This window comes from Phocoena sinus, chromosome 15 (genome assembly GCF_008692025.1).
Source record: "Phocoena sinus isolate mPhoSin1 chromosome 15, mPhoSin1.pri, whole genome shotgun sequence".
Taxonomy (NCBI): domain Eukaryota; kingdom Metazoa; phylum Chordata; class Mammalia; order Artiodactyla; family Phocoenidae; genus Phocoena; species Phocoena sinus.
Genome location: NC_045777.1, coordinates 11379660 through 11396874, shown reverse-complemented (window position 1 = coordinate 11396874; position 17215 = coordinate 11379660). Strand labels below are relative to the sequence as shown.

The window sequence follows — 17215 nt, the reverse complement described above, 5'->3', positions numbered from 1 at the left end:
GGAAGGCTCAAACTCACTAGTAATAGGAAATGCGAATGCAGACAACCAGGGGCTATCACTTTACACCTATTAGATTGGTAACGATTAATGTTGGACAGCACCCAGATTTTCACCACTGAAAGGAACGAGGACTGGGGTAAGAAAAGTAGAAGTTGAGCCTGGAACATCTTGTTGTGTCAGAAAATAAGGACATGCTCCAAGAATGATGGGGACGTGATAAAAGGACACAGGAGCCAGCTGAAAAGGGCTGACACTAGCCAAATCAGGGCCAATCTGAGCATCAAAACAAATGATGGTAATGATGGATTTATAACCCCTGGAATAAAGTAAAATCCATGAATCCATACTGATATAAGTGAGTATTCTTTTGTGTCTCGTGCTTTTCGCTTGGCACAAGATTTTAGAGGTAACCAGGTCGCTGCACCTATGAATGGTTGTCACGCCTATGATTAAAGTCAATTGCTTGACGGGGAAGCAAATTTTGAAGTTGAGGAGGAGGGGGTTGGGCAATAAGGATGGGAAATTTCTCTTCAAAGCTGGGCCTGGAGCTTCCTGCCCTGGGGTGTCTGACATCTCAAGTTCACCACCTACACCTGCTTTCTCTACTCATAGCAGCTGCAGAGGTTGGAGGTTGGGCTCTGTCGTCACCTGTCGGTGACTCTAGACAAATGCAACCAGAGATGCCAGCATTGCGCCCAGCCGGGTGGGGAGATTGTGGGTTAGGCTAGTGTGTATTTTCCTGGGTTGTGCCCCCAAATCACTGAGCACCTCCTCAGCACCTGCATGAGTCCTCTGTGTGTGTGTGTAAAGAGATGACCTATATTGGGCTGACCTTGAGGGGCTCCAAGGAGAGGGAGATTACACAAAACTAACTCCAGCCGGGGCAGAATAAGATCCTAGGGTCACCAGGTGTAGGGAGCACAGAGGAAGTGGAGAGTAATTTGACTTGGGCATTCAGGGAAAGTTTCTCAGGGCGTTTCTCAGCTGGAGGTGGGAGGGAAGGGTGTAGAGGCAGAGGGGACAGCAGGAGCAAAGGCATGGAGGCAGGACCATGCCATGCATGGCTTTCTAAGCTCCAACAAATGGTAATAAGGTAATACATACCCATGGTGAACATTTTAAAGTTAGAAAAGGAGGTGGGTCTTCCACCTCCCACCTCAGGACCCTCGCCGTCCTCCTGCAGTGGACTTCCTCTAGGGGCTCCCAGTGAACCAGCCTCCTGGTAGGCATGCCCTTGTGCAGTCCCCAGCCCTTGCATCTGGCCTTTCCAGTAGAATGTGACAGAAATGGTGGTGAGCCAGTTTGGGGCTTCAGCCTAAGAAGGCCTAGCAGCTTTCACTTCTGTGCCATGGGGGAAGCCGGCTGCTGTGTAAGGAGTGCAGCTACTGTGGTGGGGAGACCATGAGGAGAGGCCGCCTGGAGGGGCCACAGGAGAGAACTCCAGCAGAGACAGCTTGGACCACATGCAGGAGCCACACGAGAATAACACACACGCAGAGGCCACACGTGGAGGGAGAAACTACATAATGGAGAACGGGGGAAACGAAGAACTCACTGGCAGACGTGCTCCAGCAACCATCAGCTCTTCAGGCCAGCCTAGCTGAGGTGCCGCACATGGGAATGGAGAAGTCACCTTGGATGTTCCAGCCTGCAGCCAGCCCTGGAGCAGAGACAAGCTGTCCCCTCGTGCCCTGTCCCAATTCCTGACCCGCAGGATCGTGAGCAAACAAAATGGAGGTTGTTGTTAGCCGCTAAGTTTTGGGGTGTGTTATTACACAACGTTCCGAGCACCCTGAAGTCTACGCGGCCAGTGCAGCCAGTTTCTTGTGGCTCTTGCAGTAGGAGACTCCATCCTCCTAAAACACACGAGGACAATTCCGTATCTCCCCTCATTTACGTGGGGTTTGCACACCACACATCCTGGCCTGCACTTGGCCTTTTCCTCTTAACGATAGACCTTGGAGATGGTCCCAGATGTGTGCGGTTCAATACAGTCATCACTAGCCACAGGAGGCTACTTAAATTTAATTGAAATTGAATGAAGTAAACAATTCAGTTCCTGAGTCACATGAGCCACACCTCAAGTGCTTAGTGGCCTCATGTGGCTGGCAGCTCCCACATGGCACAGCACAGATGTGGAATATGCCAGTCATCCCAGAAAGTCCTGCGGGACAGTGCTGGTCTGGATCCTCTCCCGTAGAGCTGCCCCATTCTTTTTAAATATTTATTTGGCTGCCCTGGGTCTTAGTTGCGGCATGCGGGACCTAGTTCCCTGACCAGGGACCGAACCCGGGTCCCCTGCATCGGGAGTGTGGAGTCTTAACTGCTGGACCACCAGGGAAGCCCCTGCCCCATTCTTTTTGGCAGCTGGAGAGTAGTTCCTGGAAACAACAGCCCCTGATGTTATGTCACAAGATTTGCTATTGCAGTGTTCATTGTGCTTGTGCAGGTGTGAGTGTCTTTGTAGTATAAGTGCCCAGCATTTCTGGCCCAATGATGTTTCCCATTTTGATAGCTATGGTCAAAGTACAACGAGAGGTTGAACCACTTTGCAAAGCCACTAAAAGTGTGTAAGTGTGCCAGTTTCCCCGAACCTTCATCAACACTGTGTGAATTCACAATTAAAACTTTTTTTAGCTAATGGCGAAGGTTTTCAAGATAAACATGATTCTATCAGGATACTACTCTGCCATGCCTTTCTTTGACCTCACAATGCCACTGGGCATCTCTCCATGCTGACATATGAAGATCTACCTTGTCCTTTAAAAAAAATTGTGGTAAAATTCACATAGCATAAAATTTACCAGTGAAAAAAATTGAAGTATATATATATTTTTAAGATGACGTTATTCTTTTTTAAAATTAATTAATTTATTATTATTTTTTGGCTGCGTTGGTCTTCGTTGCTGCGCGTGGGCTTTCTCTAGTTGTGGCGAGCGGGGGCTACTATTCTCATTGTGGCAGCTTCTCTTGTTGCAGAGCATGGGCTCTAGGTGCACAGGCTTCAGTAGATGTGATGTGTAGGCTCAGTAGTTTTGGCTTGTGGGCTCTAGGGTGCGTGGGCTTCAGTAGTTGTGGCGCATGGGCTCTAGAGCGCAGGCTCAGTGGTTGTGGCGCACCAGCTTAGTTGCTCCGGACCAGTTCCTGGACCAGGGATTGAACCTGTGTCCCCTGCATTGGCAGGTGGATTCTTAACCACTGCACTACCAGGGAAGTCCCTGAAGTATAGTTGATTTACTATATTGTGTTAGTTTCAGGTATACAGTGAAGAAAGTGATTCAGTTTTATATATACATATATATATTTTTCAGGTTATTTTCCATTATAGGTTATTACAAGATGTTGAATATAGTTCCCTGTGCTATACAGTAAATCCTGTTGCTTATCTATTTTATGTATAGTAGTTTGTATCTGTCAATCCCATACTCCTAACTTATCCTTCTCCCCCTCTCTTTCCCCTTTGGTAACCATAAGTTTGTTTTCTATGTCTGTGAGTCTGTTTCTCTTTTGTATATAGATTTATTTATATTATTTTTTAGATTCCACATATAAGTGATATCATATAGTATTTGTCTTTCTCTGTCTGACTTGCTTCACTAAGTATAATATTCTCTAGGTCCATCCATGTTGCTGCAAATGGCATTATTTCATTCTTTTGTTTTCTGACTAATAGTCATATATATATATATATATATATATGCCACATCTTCTTTATCCATTCATCTATCGATAGATATTTAGGTTGCTTCCATACCTTGGCTATTGTAAATAGTGCTGCTGTAAACATTGGGGTGCATGTATCTTTTTGAATTGAGTTTTTGTCTTTTCCAGATACAAGTCCAGGAGTGAGATTGCTGGATCATATAGTAGCTCTGTAACATTTACCATCTTATAATCCAATAGTTTTGATAAATGTATCATGTTTATGTAAGATGCTATTATTAGAGGAGGCTGCACAAAGACCTTATGGGAATGCTGTACTGTCTTTACAACTCTTCTGTAACCTAAAAATGTTACAAAGTAAACAGTTAAAATCAATCGGCAATTTAAAAAAGTTCAAAAAAATTTACCATCTTAACTACAGTTCACTGACATTAAGTATTATGTATTCACACCGTTGTGCAACCATCACCACCATCCATCTCTAGGACTTTTCATCTTCCCAAATTGAAACTCTGTACCCATTAAACAACTCCCCTTTCCCCTCTCCCCAGCCCCTGGAAACCACCATTCTACTTTCCGTCTCTGTGAGTTTAACTGCTCTAGGTACCTCATATAAGTAGAATCGGACAATATTTGTCCTTTTGTGTCTGGTTTATTTCACTTAGCATAATGTCCTCAAGGTTCATCCATGTTGTAGCCTGTGTCAGAACTTCTTTCCTTTTAAAGGCTGAATAACATCCCCTTGTATGTATAGACCACATTTTGTTTATCCATTCATACATCAGTGGACACGTGTTGTTTCCACCTTTTAGCTATTGTGAATAATTGCTGCTATGAACATAGTTGTACAAATGTATTTTCAAAACCCTGCTTTCAGTTCTTTTGGATATATGCCTAGAAGTGGAATTGCTGGATTGTATGGTAATTTTATTTTTAATTTTTTGAGGAACCGCCTTACTGTTTCTCACAGTGGTTGTACCATTTGACATTCCCACCAACAATGCAAAAGGGTTCCAATTTCTCCATGTCATCACCAACACTTGTTATTTTGTTTCTGTTTTTCTTTTTTTTGACGGTAGCCATCCTTGTGGGTATGAGGTAGTTTATCATTGTGGTTTTGTGCATTTCCATAATAATTAGTGATTGTGAACATCTTTTCGTGTGCTTATTGGCCATTCATGTATCTTCTTTGGAGAAATGTCTATTTCTAAGCCTTTGCCCAATTTTATTTGAGTCGTTTTTCTGTTGTTTTTTTTTTTCCTAATATTTATTTTTGGCAGTGTTGGGTCTTTGTTGCTGTGCGCAGGCTTTCTTTAGTTGCGGTGAGCAGGGGCTACTCTTCATTGCAGTGTGCAGGCTTCTCACTGAGGTGGCTTCTCTTGTTGTGGAGCACAGGCTCTAGGCACACGGGCTTCAGTAGTTGTGGCTCGTGGGCTCTAGAGCACAGGCTCAGTAGCTGTGGCACACGGCTTAGTTGCTCCGCGGCTTAGTGGGATCTTCCCGGACCAGGGATCGAACCCGTGTCCCCTACATTGGCAGGTGGATTCTTAACCACTGCGCCACCAGGGAAGCCCTTTCTGTTTTTGAGTTGTAGGAGTTCTTTATATTTTCTGGATATTAACCTCTTATCTGATATGTGACTTGCAAATATTTTCCCCTATCTTGTAGGCTGTCTTTCCACTCTGTTGATTTTGTCCTTTACTGACCAGAAGTTTTAATTTTGAATGTATCAAATATATCTCCTTTTTTCCTGTTGGTTGCTAGTACTTTTTGTGTCATATACCTTGTCACTTTAAATGACTATAGAGTGGTCCATTGTGTGGTTGTTCTGTAACTGGATCGAGCAGCAAATCCTGAAGGTTCTACTTTTAATTTTTTTAAAATATTTATTTAATTTGGCTGTTGGCTGCGCCGGGTCTTAGTTGCAGTACGTGGGATCTTCGTTGCCACGTGCAGGATCTTCGTTGCAACATGCGGGATCCTTAGTTGTGGCATGCAGGATCTAGTTCCCTGATCAGGAATCAGACCCCGGCCCCCTGCATTGGGAGTGTGTTGTCTTAACCACTGGACCACCAGGAAAGTCCCAGGTTCTACTTTTAAAATAGATCCAAACTATTTCTCACCACCTCCATGACTTGGTGGAGTCCCCTGTCATCTGCTTTCATGACTCCAGTTACCTTCTCACTGAGATCCCTGCTTCTGCCCTTGCCTCCAGGACAGTCCATCCGTCATAGGCAGCCAGAGGGATTCCATTAGAACTGAAGTCAGATACTGTCCCTCCTCTGCTCAGAACTCTCCATGGCTCCCACTAACCCAAAGTAAAAGCCCAAGTCTTTACAGTGGCCCACAAACCCTTGTGTGATATGGCCTCCACTATTTCTGTGAGATAATTTCCCGCTACTTCCCCTGTACTCCACCCACAGCGACTACATGGGCCAGGCATGCTTCTACCTCAGGGCTTCTGCACTTGCTCTTCTCGCTGCTGCTATCTGCATGGCCCACTCCCTCACTGCATTCATATTTTTGCTCGCCTGTCACTTCAATGAGGCCTCCCTGGACCAGTCTAAAGTTAAAATAAAATCCCCCAACACTCCCCATGCTCCTCCTCTGCTGTGTTTCTCTCCATGGTGCTTACCAGAATATAACACTTTTTATAGTTGACTCATTTATCTTGGTTATTGTTTGTCTTCCCCAAGAGGAATATCAACTTCATGAGAATAGGAATCACTTCTGTCTTGTTCATGAATATGTGTCTAGGGCATGAGCCACAGTAAGTGCCAAAAATGTTTTTTTACACACATTTATGAATGTTTATTTAGGCAAATTTTCCAGAAATGGAATTGTGAGTCAAAGAGAATGCATCTTTTAAATATTTTTAACCACGTTGCTCAGGTGCCAAAAAATATTTGATGAATGACTAAATTAAAGTGAGTACCTTTCGTCTGTTTGTTGGACATTTTTATTTCTTTCAGCGATGGCTTGCTCTTATCCTGTGAGCATCTATTATATCCATAGTGCTGACCTCTATATCCCATAAGCAAAGTACCCAGTAGGTCCTCCATCAAAAAAATTCATTTAAATCACTCCTGCATTCCCAGAGCTTGCCACGTGGTGGCAGCATATGCTCAGGCAAGTTTCACTAGCCAGCACCAAGGGTATCCTAGGATTCCAAAATTCCGGATCCCAGGACACTGGACCTGAGTGAGGTCTCAAAGAGGAGGCATGGTGGGAAAAATCTCGGACATAGGAATCAGGGGAAATCCGGCTTTTAAGTTTGGCTCTTCTACCAGTTCACTGTGATCCTGGGTCGGGGAAGTCCTAACCCACTCTGGGCCTGTTTCCCACCTGCCTGATTTGTGAGGTTATCTTGACTTGCGAGGTCAGGCCCTCTGTGGGGCTAAGGGGAGGTAATTCACTCTCATGTGTTGAGGTGGGTCAGTGTGAGGGGGAACAGTAGGCCCAGACGCCCAAGAGAGAGGGGATATAATTACCCGCATTTAATAGACCAGGGATTGAGGTCTAGAGGGGTGCCACAGCCAGGAGGGTACAGAGCAGAAACAAAAGTCCTTCCTTGCAACCCCCAACTCCAAATCCACTAGAGACAATCTCCATGGACCATCTCTGCTGGTTCCCCCTTCAGCCTTATTTTTCGACCTGCTGGCTGATTTCTAAGCCCTTTCACCTCCCTCTGTCAAGGAAGCAACAATGGCACTCCCTTTGGGCAAGGTGCCTTGGTTTCCTCCTGCAAATGGGGCTAAAGAAAAGCTGCAGAGACTGGGAGAAGGAATTCTTAAAGCAGTTTGGGGGCAGAGGAGGGGCATGTATCTGGGTAGGAAGTGCCTGTTCTTCCACAGTCCCCGCCAGGCTCCTGCCCACCACTCCTAGCCATGTGGTCCCGGCCCACGGCTTCCGGTCTTACAAGAGAAGCTGGAAGTTTGAATTTTGATGTGAAGTGTCTTGCTTTTTAAATGTTGGCAATACATTCATTAAAGAACAAAACAAACAAAAAATCTGGAGCAAAACACTATGGGGTCAAGCTGAACACGTCTCTGGGTTGGATAGGGCTGCTGGCTGCCATTTTGAGACCCTTCCCCGCCCCAGGTTCCTACAGACACCTATGCCAGACGGTAACTGGGAGAAGTCACTGTGGGTGGTGTCAGGTGGATCCTGGTTTCTTGGCCCTTGCTGCCTGCAGGCCCGCTGGGGCGTGTTCCAGGCCTCTGGGCCATAGTGGTTCAGCTCACATCCCCGCCCTCCTCGGGGAAAGGCTGGGCATTAATGGTGGGGCAGCAGGCAGGGCCTGTTGAGCAACGAGCCTTGTGAAAACAAGGGCTTACGTCACCCGTGCACGCAGCCTCCCTGCAGGACACCTAGGGTGGCACTGGGGTGGGAACGGCCACTGATTTCACTGTCAGGCCAGGGCAGAGTGGGAAGCAAAAGGCTCAGTATTTGTTAGGTGAGGTCAGAAGGGCAAGACCCCAATGGGACCGAGTCGGGTCCTTGGGGGCTGGTTCCCAGGGTCTGGGTTGCCCCTTGACTTGTTGTGTGACCCCAACTGCCCTTATCTGAGCCTCAGCTTTTCCATTTAGAAAATGGGGCCCCTGTGGCCAGACCCGTTATGATTTGTTACAAACCCAAAGCAGGAGGTCGGGCTGGAAAGACTTTAATTCCTCCCACCCCTTGAATGTGACCTGGGACACACTTAGCTCTGCTGGGCCTCAGTTTCCTCATTCATAAAGCGGAGATAATAATAGTACCTGCTTCCTACCAATTATCGGGAGGATTAAATGAGTTAATATATGTAAAGAGCTTAAAATATGGCTCAGAGAGGGTGAAAGATTGTGTGAGGACACACACAAATTAGCTGCAGACTCCCCAGGTCTCACAGCATCTCCCCAGAGTCCTGAGAGGTGGGGGTGGGTGCTGAAGCTCAGAGAGGGGAGCCGTCTTGTCTGAGGTCACACAGCCCAGCTAATGGTGGGGGGAACCTCACCTTCTTCTCAGCCTCCTCCATTTATTGAGCACCTCCTGTGTACCAGGCACTGTTCTAGGCACTGGGGGAACCGCAGTGAATAAAACAAACAAAAATCCTGGCCCTGTTGGAGCTGACAATGGGAGAGGGCAGTGGGAACAGAAATCAAGATGCGTAGGTGAGATAATGTTGATTGTAATTGAGAATGGTGAAGGAGATGAAGCAGGGGGATGCGAAAGGAGTGATCAAGGGCCTAGGATGGGGAGGTCAGGGAGGCCTTCTCAGAGGAGGTAACCTTTGGGCTGAGCCCTGAGGAGCTGCCTTGGGCAGAGCTGGGGAAACAGCGGTCTTGGTCCAGAGGTAACAGCAAATGCATTCGTCCCCTGGTACATTTTGAGCACGCCTGATCCAGGAGTTCCCATATTTGAGGGCTGGCACTCATGGAGGGGTTAGTCTGGAGTGGGACTGAGGCAGACAAGACAACTAGGATAACGGTGGCTGGAGATAAGGGCTGGGAAGGAAGTTCACCAGCAGGTGGGGCAGGGAGGGCCTCCTGGAGGCAGTGGCCCTCAAGCTGAGCCCTGAGTGTCCCATTTTGCAGCTTGGGAGGCCTGGCTGGGTGGCCCTGGGGCCTTGGATCCCTCCCTGGCCCAGAGGCTTCTGGGAAGGCCTAGAAAGCCAGCAGGCTGGGCCAGTGTTTCATCCTGTTCCTCCCTGCCCCCCACCCCCCCAAGGGCACTCAAGAGATGTCATTTCTCCAGCTCTCCAGGGCGGAGGTCACCCCAGCTCAGCAGATAATGCTGAAGGTTGAGCAATGTCCACCTGCCCGCCAGGGCCAGGGCTGGGGTCAGTGGGCTGGGGGTCAGCAACCAGGCAGGCTGGGAGCGCCTGCCTGGGCGGCCTGGGCCGGGGGTGGCAGAGGGGTAGGCCCAGGAGCTGCCCAAATGGCCTCGGAATGGCTCAGGAGAGGGTAAGGGGCCACTGGAGCCCACTCTGCAGGGAGGGCCTCAGGCCTAAATTCAGATCTAGGTGGGCCATCTTGTTTCCCCATCTGTGAACCAGGGGGGCAGCAAGGGCATGCTTCTGGCAGGGTGAAAAAGCAAACTCTGGGTCCAGGCCCACCCTCACTGCCCAGTAGGGACCTGGTGAAAATAGGGGCATTCCCTTTTCTCTCCTGCATGGCCCCTCCTGAGCCTGGCTGGTCCCCCACCCCACCAGCCTCAGAAACAGGTGTTTTGGCCTCGGGTGCAAATAGGTCTGAGGGTGCCTGGACAAGGGCTTTCCTTCTGAGAACAGTGGGGGACATGAGGCCATGTGATCTTGGGTGTGCTGTGGGCCTCTGGGCCTCTTTGTACCCTGGGAGAAGGCCCTTCTTTATGATGTGCGTCCCAGAGCCAATAAGCCTTATGTTTGGGAGTCTGTGGTGGAGACAGTAATACAACTAATAATAATAACAGTAACGACACCTTCACGGACTGAAGCTTGGAGAAGTGAAGTGGCTTGCCCAAGGTCACACAGTGTGTTGGAGACAAGCATCCCTGTCCCCTTCCACCCTCCCGGGGCCCATGTCGGGCTGTGGTGGGGCTGGAGATGACCCGGGTGTGGTCTGAGGGGCGGGCAGGTGCGGTGGGCGGGGCTAGGGGAGGGGCGCGGTCGACCTTGGCACAGGCCCAAGTGGAGCTCGCCCCTGACCTGCAGGCCCCCAAACCCAGGCCTTCGTATTTAAGACAGGAAGTCGCCATAGGTGTGAAATTCCCTCCTTCCAAGATCTGGGGATGGGGGCAAGTTTAGGTGCGAGGCTGGACCCAGGGAAGGGCCGTGGAGATGGGTCACCTCTCCGGGAGCCAGAGCTGGGGTCTCCAGCATCCCGCCTGGAGCGCGTCCCTTCGGTGGGGAGTCGGGACTGGTTGCAGCCGATCCTGAAGCCAGCGCCTCCTCCAGCAGGGGGCGGGCCGCGGCCGTGTTTGGGGTGGGAGAAGAAGATCACGTTGCCCCCTCCCCGGTTTCTCCCCTCCCTTCTAGTATAGCCTCCAGCCCAGAGGGGGCGGTCCGGGGGCGGGTTAGCGCCTTCTCTCGCTCCCAATCCCGGGGCCGCCGGGTGGGAGTGGGCAGGGGGCGATGCCGCCCCCCACCAGGCCGAGGGACCCCCGAGGGCGCGCTCTGGGTCTCCAGTCTGGCCACTACGCCCCACCGCCGCCCTCCCGGGGGTCTCGGGCGGCCACAGCGTGTCCTCTGCGTGCCTGGGGAGGGGCTGGGGCGGCCTCCAGTTGTGACGCAGCCGTTGCCATGGCCCGCCTTATAAATAACCGGGCTCAGGAGAAACTTTAGCGAGTCAGAGCCGCGCACGGGACCGGGAAGGGGACCCACCCGAGGGTCCAGCCGCCAGCCGCCAGCCCCCGCGCTAATAGCGGCCACGCCGGAGGGAGCGGCAACAGCATCAGGGACACAGCAGCGACAGTTCGGAGCTGGGAGGCCGCGCCACCTGCGGGCCGGCCGGAGCGGGCAGCCCCAGGCCCCCTCCCCGGGCACCCGCGTTCATGCAACGCCTGGTGGCCTGGGACCCAGCATGTCTCCCCCTGCCGCCGCCGCCTGCCTTTAAATCCATGGAAGTGGCCAACTTCTACTACGAGGCGGACTGCTTGGCTGCTGCGTACGGCGGCAAGGCGGCCCCCGCGGCGCCCCCCGCGGCCAGACCCGGGCCGCGCCCCCCCGCCGGCGAGCTGGGTAGCATCGGTGACCACGAGCGCGCCATCGACTTCAGTCCATACCTGGAGCCGCTGGGCGCGCCGCAGGCCCCGGCGCCGGCCACGGACACCTTCGAGGCGGCTCCGCCCGCGCCCGCCCCCGCTCCCGCCTCCTCCGGGCAGCACCACGACTTCCTCTCCGACCTCTTCTCTGACGACTACGGGGGCAAGAACTGCAAGAAGGCGGCCGAATACGGCTACGTGAGCCTGGGTCGTCTGGGGGCCGCCAAGGGCGCGCTGCACCCGGGCTGCTTCGCGCCCTTACACCCGCCGCCCCCGCCGCCGCCGCCGCCGCCACCACCGCAGCCGGCCGAGCTCAAGGCGGAGCCGGGCTTCGAGCCCGCGGACTGCAAGCGGAAGGAGGAGGCCGGAGCGCCGGGCGGCGGCACCGCAGGCATGGCGGCTGGTTTCCCGTACGCGCTGCGCGCCTACCTCGGCTACCAGGCGGTGCCGAGCGGCAGCAGCGGGAGCCTCTCCACGTCCTCGTCGTCCAGCCCGCCCGGCACGCCAAGCCCAGCAGACGCCAAGGCACCCCCGGCCGCCTGCTATGTGGGGGCGGCGCCGGCGCCATCGCAGGTCAAGAGCAAGGCCAAGAAGACCGTGGACAAGCACAGCGACGAGTACAAGATCCGGCGTGAGCGCAACAACATCGCGGTGCGCAAGAGCCGCGACAAGGCCAAGATGCGCAACCTGGAGACGCAGCACAAGGTCCTGGAGCTCACGGCCGAGAACGAGCGGCTCCAGAAGAAGGTGGAACAGCTGTCGCGCGAGCTCAGCACCCTGCGGAACTTGTTCAAGCAGCTGCCAGAACCCCTGCTCACCTCCTCCGGCCACTGCTAGCGCGGCCCCCGCGCGCGTCCCCCTGCCGGCCGGCCTCCGCGCTGCCGGGCGCGCCGCGGCCACCGAGACTCCGGGAAGCGCCCGCGCTCCCGCCCCCGCCCCTGGTGGCGCCGGCAAAACTTTGGCACTGGGGCACTTGGCAGCGCGGGGAGCTCGTCGGTAATTTTAATATTTTATTATATATATATATCTATATTTTTGTCCACACCAACCGCACATGCAGATGGGCCGCCCGCCCGTGGTGTTATTTAAAGAAGAGATGTCTATGTGTACAGATGAATGATAAACTCTGCCTCTCCTTCTGACCCCTCTCCAGGCGCTGGCGGGCGGGCCGGTTTCGAAGTTGATGCAATCGGTTTAAACATGGCTGAACGCGTGTGTACACGGGACTGACGCAACCCACGTGTAACTGTCAGCCGGGCCCTGAGTAATCGCTTAAAGATGTTCCTACGGGGTTGTTGCTCTTGCTGTTGTTTTTGTTTTTGTTGTTGTTTTTTTGGTCTTTTTTTTTGTATTATAAAAAAATAATCTATTTCTATGAGAAAAGAGGCATCTGTATATTTGGGAATCTTTTCCGTTCAAGCATTAAGAACACTTTTAATAAACTTTTTTTTTTTTGTTTTTTGAGAATGGTTAAAGAGCCTTTTGGGGGCAGTAGTTGGCTTTGATTTTTTTTTTCCCCTTTATTTTGGATTTATGATTTTATATTTGCTTTTCTGGCGTGTGTGGGGTTGTTGTGTGTGTGTGAGCTGCTATTATTTTTGGCTCTTTAGGTGGTTGGGTGGGGGGGGTTGCAGCTGCTTTTTCTCCTCTGCTACTCCCCCAGGGCCTGTGCTTGGAGATGGGGGTACCAGGCTGGGGCGGGGGAGGGGCAGAGGAGTGCTGGGCCAGGCTTTCAGGGTGACTCAGTGCTGCTGGGTGCTGGGGAGGAGTGACTCGGAACCTTGCTTGGGGAGGGCCTTCAGGGACTCTGGCTGGTCCTGAGTGCTAGGCTGGGGTCTAGACGGGACTGGAGGGCTGTGACCTCTGCGCAGTGCTTGGGGACCCAGCCAGCAGAACTGTGACTCTGAAAGGGGAGGGGATACGGGTCTTGGTCCTGCTGAGCCCAAGATGGGGCAGATTCTTTTGGAAAGTGAAGTGGGGCCGGCTGTTTAGAAAATTGTGTGTGTGTGTGTGTATGTGTATTTTTAAGAGAGTGGCCTGGGTGGCAAGCTTGGGTTTGTGTCCCTGGCCAGCGGGAGGGGAGAATCCGGGCCAGGTAGGGGAAGTGGGGGGAAGGGTTCCTGTACTTCCACTCCTCTTCCTAGGAGTGGGAGATGTGCCATTTGTCCTCTTTGCCCAGTTGTGGACACTGAGGCCCAACCTCACCTGCTCAAGGCGGCTGAGCCCAGGTGTGAACCCAGGGCTGCAGTCCCTGATTGCTTGGGACAGAAATGGCCCCAGGCGAGGCTTCTTCCCTACCCCTTGATACCCTCCCACCCACCCGTTCGCACTGCACCTCCACCCCTATTCCAGCCCTGGACAGCATTCCTGAGAGTTGAGGATGTAGACGGAGGGGTTGGTGGATACACGTACAGTGTCCCACGGTGCCTGGCACGCAGGAGGTGTTATATAAGCATTTGCTCTTGTTATTATTTTTCTCTGGGAGGCTCCTGGCATTTGGCACTTGAGTCTAAAGCGCAGCGCGAGCATGGCCAGCGCTTGCCAGGGGCCAGTGTCCAGTAAACCCTGGACCTGCCCCATCTCATTTAAACCTCACAGCAACCTTTGGAGAGGTTGCTACCATTACAAGGCCTGCTTTTAGAGCTGTGGAACAGCCTTTTGGCTGTCAAATCCAAAAGGGTGAGAAACTGGTTTGGGGGCCCCCTGCTCTAGGAATTCGGGGGTGGAGGGAGGGTGGAATGGGGGCTTCATAGCTTAGTTTGCTGAGGGCCTGGGGCAGCCTGGGATCTTGGGAGCAGCTGCTGATTTTGTGGTTTGAGAAGGGGAAATGCTTTTGCCCTCCCTTTCCCTTTGGAGGCCTGGATGTTCCTTCCCTGTGGGAGGCCAGGATATGGGAAACAGAGACACTCAGCCCCCACCGTTATGGAGCTGAGGATCAAGGCAAACACCATCCCTCTAACCCTAGTGTCTCCTGCTCGTGGCCTGAGGGCTGTACAGAGCACTGGGCACAAATAACCTCACTTTGGTCCTGGGCCTCCAGTGTGGCCCCGGACAGGTCTTATCCTGAGCGGCCTGATGACTGATGGGAACCTGGAACCTCCAAGTCAGTCCAGTGTCAGCACGAGCACATCGGCTCAACTGCCTCTAGGATTTACCTGCTGAAGGGCAGAGCCTGGGGGCTGGACCTAGGGAAGGAGGTAGCTCAGTCTTTTGGTGGGGGGCGAGTTGCCATTTAGGAACGAACCTCTAATCCCCACTCCTTTGGTCATGGAGAGCTGGCTGATGCGTGCTGCTCACCCATTTTTGTCACCAGAGGACGCAGAGGTGGTGAGAGGGGAGCAGCCTGGTCAAAGAGTGACCCCCAGCCTCTCCCTTCCTGAGTGCTGCCTGAGAACAAGTGTTGAGTGCAGCTCTTTACACACTCACACCCTCCCTATAATCTGAATAAGCACCCAGGGAAGGTGCTACACTGGTTTTACAAAAGTGAACTGAGGCCTACAGTAGCGGGGTTAGTGCTCAGGTAGAGCAAGGGTGGAGCCAGTTAGGAAGCTAAGTCCGACTCCCAAGTCTCTGGGGAAAGCTTAGGGCTGAGAGCCTGGCTGGTCATCCCAGCCCCCACCCCAAATCTTGGGCCCTTCCTGGAGGGCTCCTTGCCCCACCCCGGGCTTAGGCACCCCAAGTGCCAGAGTTAAGTGACTTGCTTATGGTTTCACAGTTTGGAAGCAACATTAAGGGAGTTTGAACCCAATCCCATCTGACTACCCCTGAGGAGGGCTTGGAGAACTAGTTAACAGGTTGAGGGCTCTGATGGTGGTCCTGGTGGCCTGTGGGAGCACTGTGGCCAGAGCTGTGCCCAAAGGACTTGAGGAACTCATGTCATAAATGGGGGGACACCTACCCTATGGATCACTAGGCTAGGATAGCTAAAGGCTTGCAGGGAGGAGGGGCCAGTCCGTTCAAAAGCTGGGAAACAAGAAAGAGAGCTGGATGGGGTGAAGCATGAGGAGGCCAGGGACATGCCTTGAGGAACAGGAATAATAGTGGATGCAAGTTCAGTGTTTATGATGTGCAAAATAGCACGCCTAGACCTTGGCATAGATGGATTTGCTGGTTTCTTCCAACTGCCCAGGAAGGCTGGTCATGTTAACCACAGACCCATTTAGTGGGGTTGACCACTGAGGCTAGCTGGGAAGCCCAACCAATGTTTGCTCAGGACAGGAGAGTTGACAACACATTTACACCTCATAATCTTGTGTAGTTGCCCCACAGCCTGGTGATCTTACCAAGCATAGAAGTGGGTGTCAGAAATGAAAGCTGGAGACACTGCTGGGTGCCGGGCCGTGTGCTCTTGGAGGCCATGGCTTTTGTTGCTGGCATTTTCCTGCCAAGCCAGCAGGCTCAGAGAGGGGAAGTGACCTGTCTAAGGTTGCACAGCTAAGAATGGTGGAATTTGTGGGTAGGAAAGAGAAGCGGGACTTACCCGTCTAAATACCTAAAGAGTGTGTCCTCCTCCACCCAAAGCATGTCTAGACCTCCCTGGGACTGTTTTGTCCTTGTTTCTGAGATATTTATTTGTCCAGTTTTTTTCTTTTTTTTACTTATTCAGTAAACATTTATTGAGCACCTGCTCTGTGTCAGGCCCTATGCTGGGTGCTAGGGACATGTGGTGACCAAGATGGAGGTGACAACTTATGGGGAGAGACAGACAGTATCTAGTAACTAGAACAAGGTAATGACAGGTGGGGACGAGGGCTCTGAGGGAAGGAAAGTAGGGCAGGGAGGGGTGGGGAGGTCCAAGAAGGCCTCTCCTAGTGGGTGGCGTCTGAGCAGAGGCCTGAGCCAGGTGAGGTGTGAGGGGGGAAGAGCCTCGGTTTCCTGAGCACACACTCTACGCCAGGTGTTACCGTGTGTGCCTTACGTGCCTTTTATCCTTGTGATAATCCAATGACTCGGACGCTGTTTATCATCCTCCTTCCCTAGTTGGGGAAACTGAGGCACAGAGAGATGAAGGCACTGGCCCAACGACTGGTGAGTGACTAGCACGAGGCCTTCTCCTCCTACCTCCCCCTCCATGGCCCCAAACCTCTCATCTGCTCTGCTTTCCTCTCCTGCCCCCCACCCCCTTAGTCCTTTCTCGGCCTGGCTGACCACCTGGGTGACTAGTGATGGAGCCCCAGAGGCCCCAGCTGGCTGGCCGGCTGGCCGCCCCTCCTTGGGGGTTTTCAACCTTGTATTGACCGAAGCCATGTGCAGGGGGTGAGGCAGGCCAGGGTGGGCTGGGGAATTGGGGGTTGGAGTTTGAGCCCCTCCCAGGTGCCCTCTGAGAACAAGAAGTAGGAGTCCCGTTTCAAAGAGTGGAGACCTAAGGCTCTGAGAAGGGACATCACTTTCCCAGAAAGCAGAAAAGTTGGGATTTGAATCCATGTCTGTCTGGACCCAGGCGAAGCCACTTTCCTGTCGGCTAGTTACTGCATGTGGGGGAACAGGTGGGCAAACCTCAGTTTTGCACTCTTTGGCCCATCTTTGAGTAAGAGGCAGGGGAAAAAAACACCTCTGAGTTTTGCCCCTTATTTGCTGGGTGACCTCCAGCAAGATTCTTGACAAATTTGGGCCTGGGCTTCCCCACCCATGAACAAAGAGCAGTACCAGCTTCCATTTACATATTCAGCTAGCGTCAAGTGAGCCCAAGACAGTCCCTGTATCCCTGGGGCTGACATCCTGCTGGGGGAGATGGATGATGGATTAGCAGGCTAATTTCAGACTGTATTAAGGCCTTGGAGAAAGTGGTAGAGGGTGACTGGGGAGAGTGTTTAGAGAGCATTCCAGGCAGAAG

At 52.4% G+C, this 17215-nt stretch overlaps 1 protein-coding gene across 1 annotated transcript; it reads left to right on the top strand.

The window, feature by feature from the left end:
• The first annotated feature begins 10717 nt into the window (after nt 1–10717).
• Nucleotides 10718–12849, top strand: CEBPB (CCAAT enhancer binding protein beta). The gene has a single exon (XM_032604825.1). It carries the CDS (start codon nt 11173–11175, stop codon nt 12217–12219), a length of 1047 nt encoding a protein of 348 aa, XP_032460716.1. The 5' UTR covers nt 10718–11172; the 3' UTR covers nt 12220–12849.
• The last annotated feature ends 4366 nt before the right edge of the window (nt 12850–17215 follow it).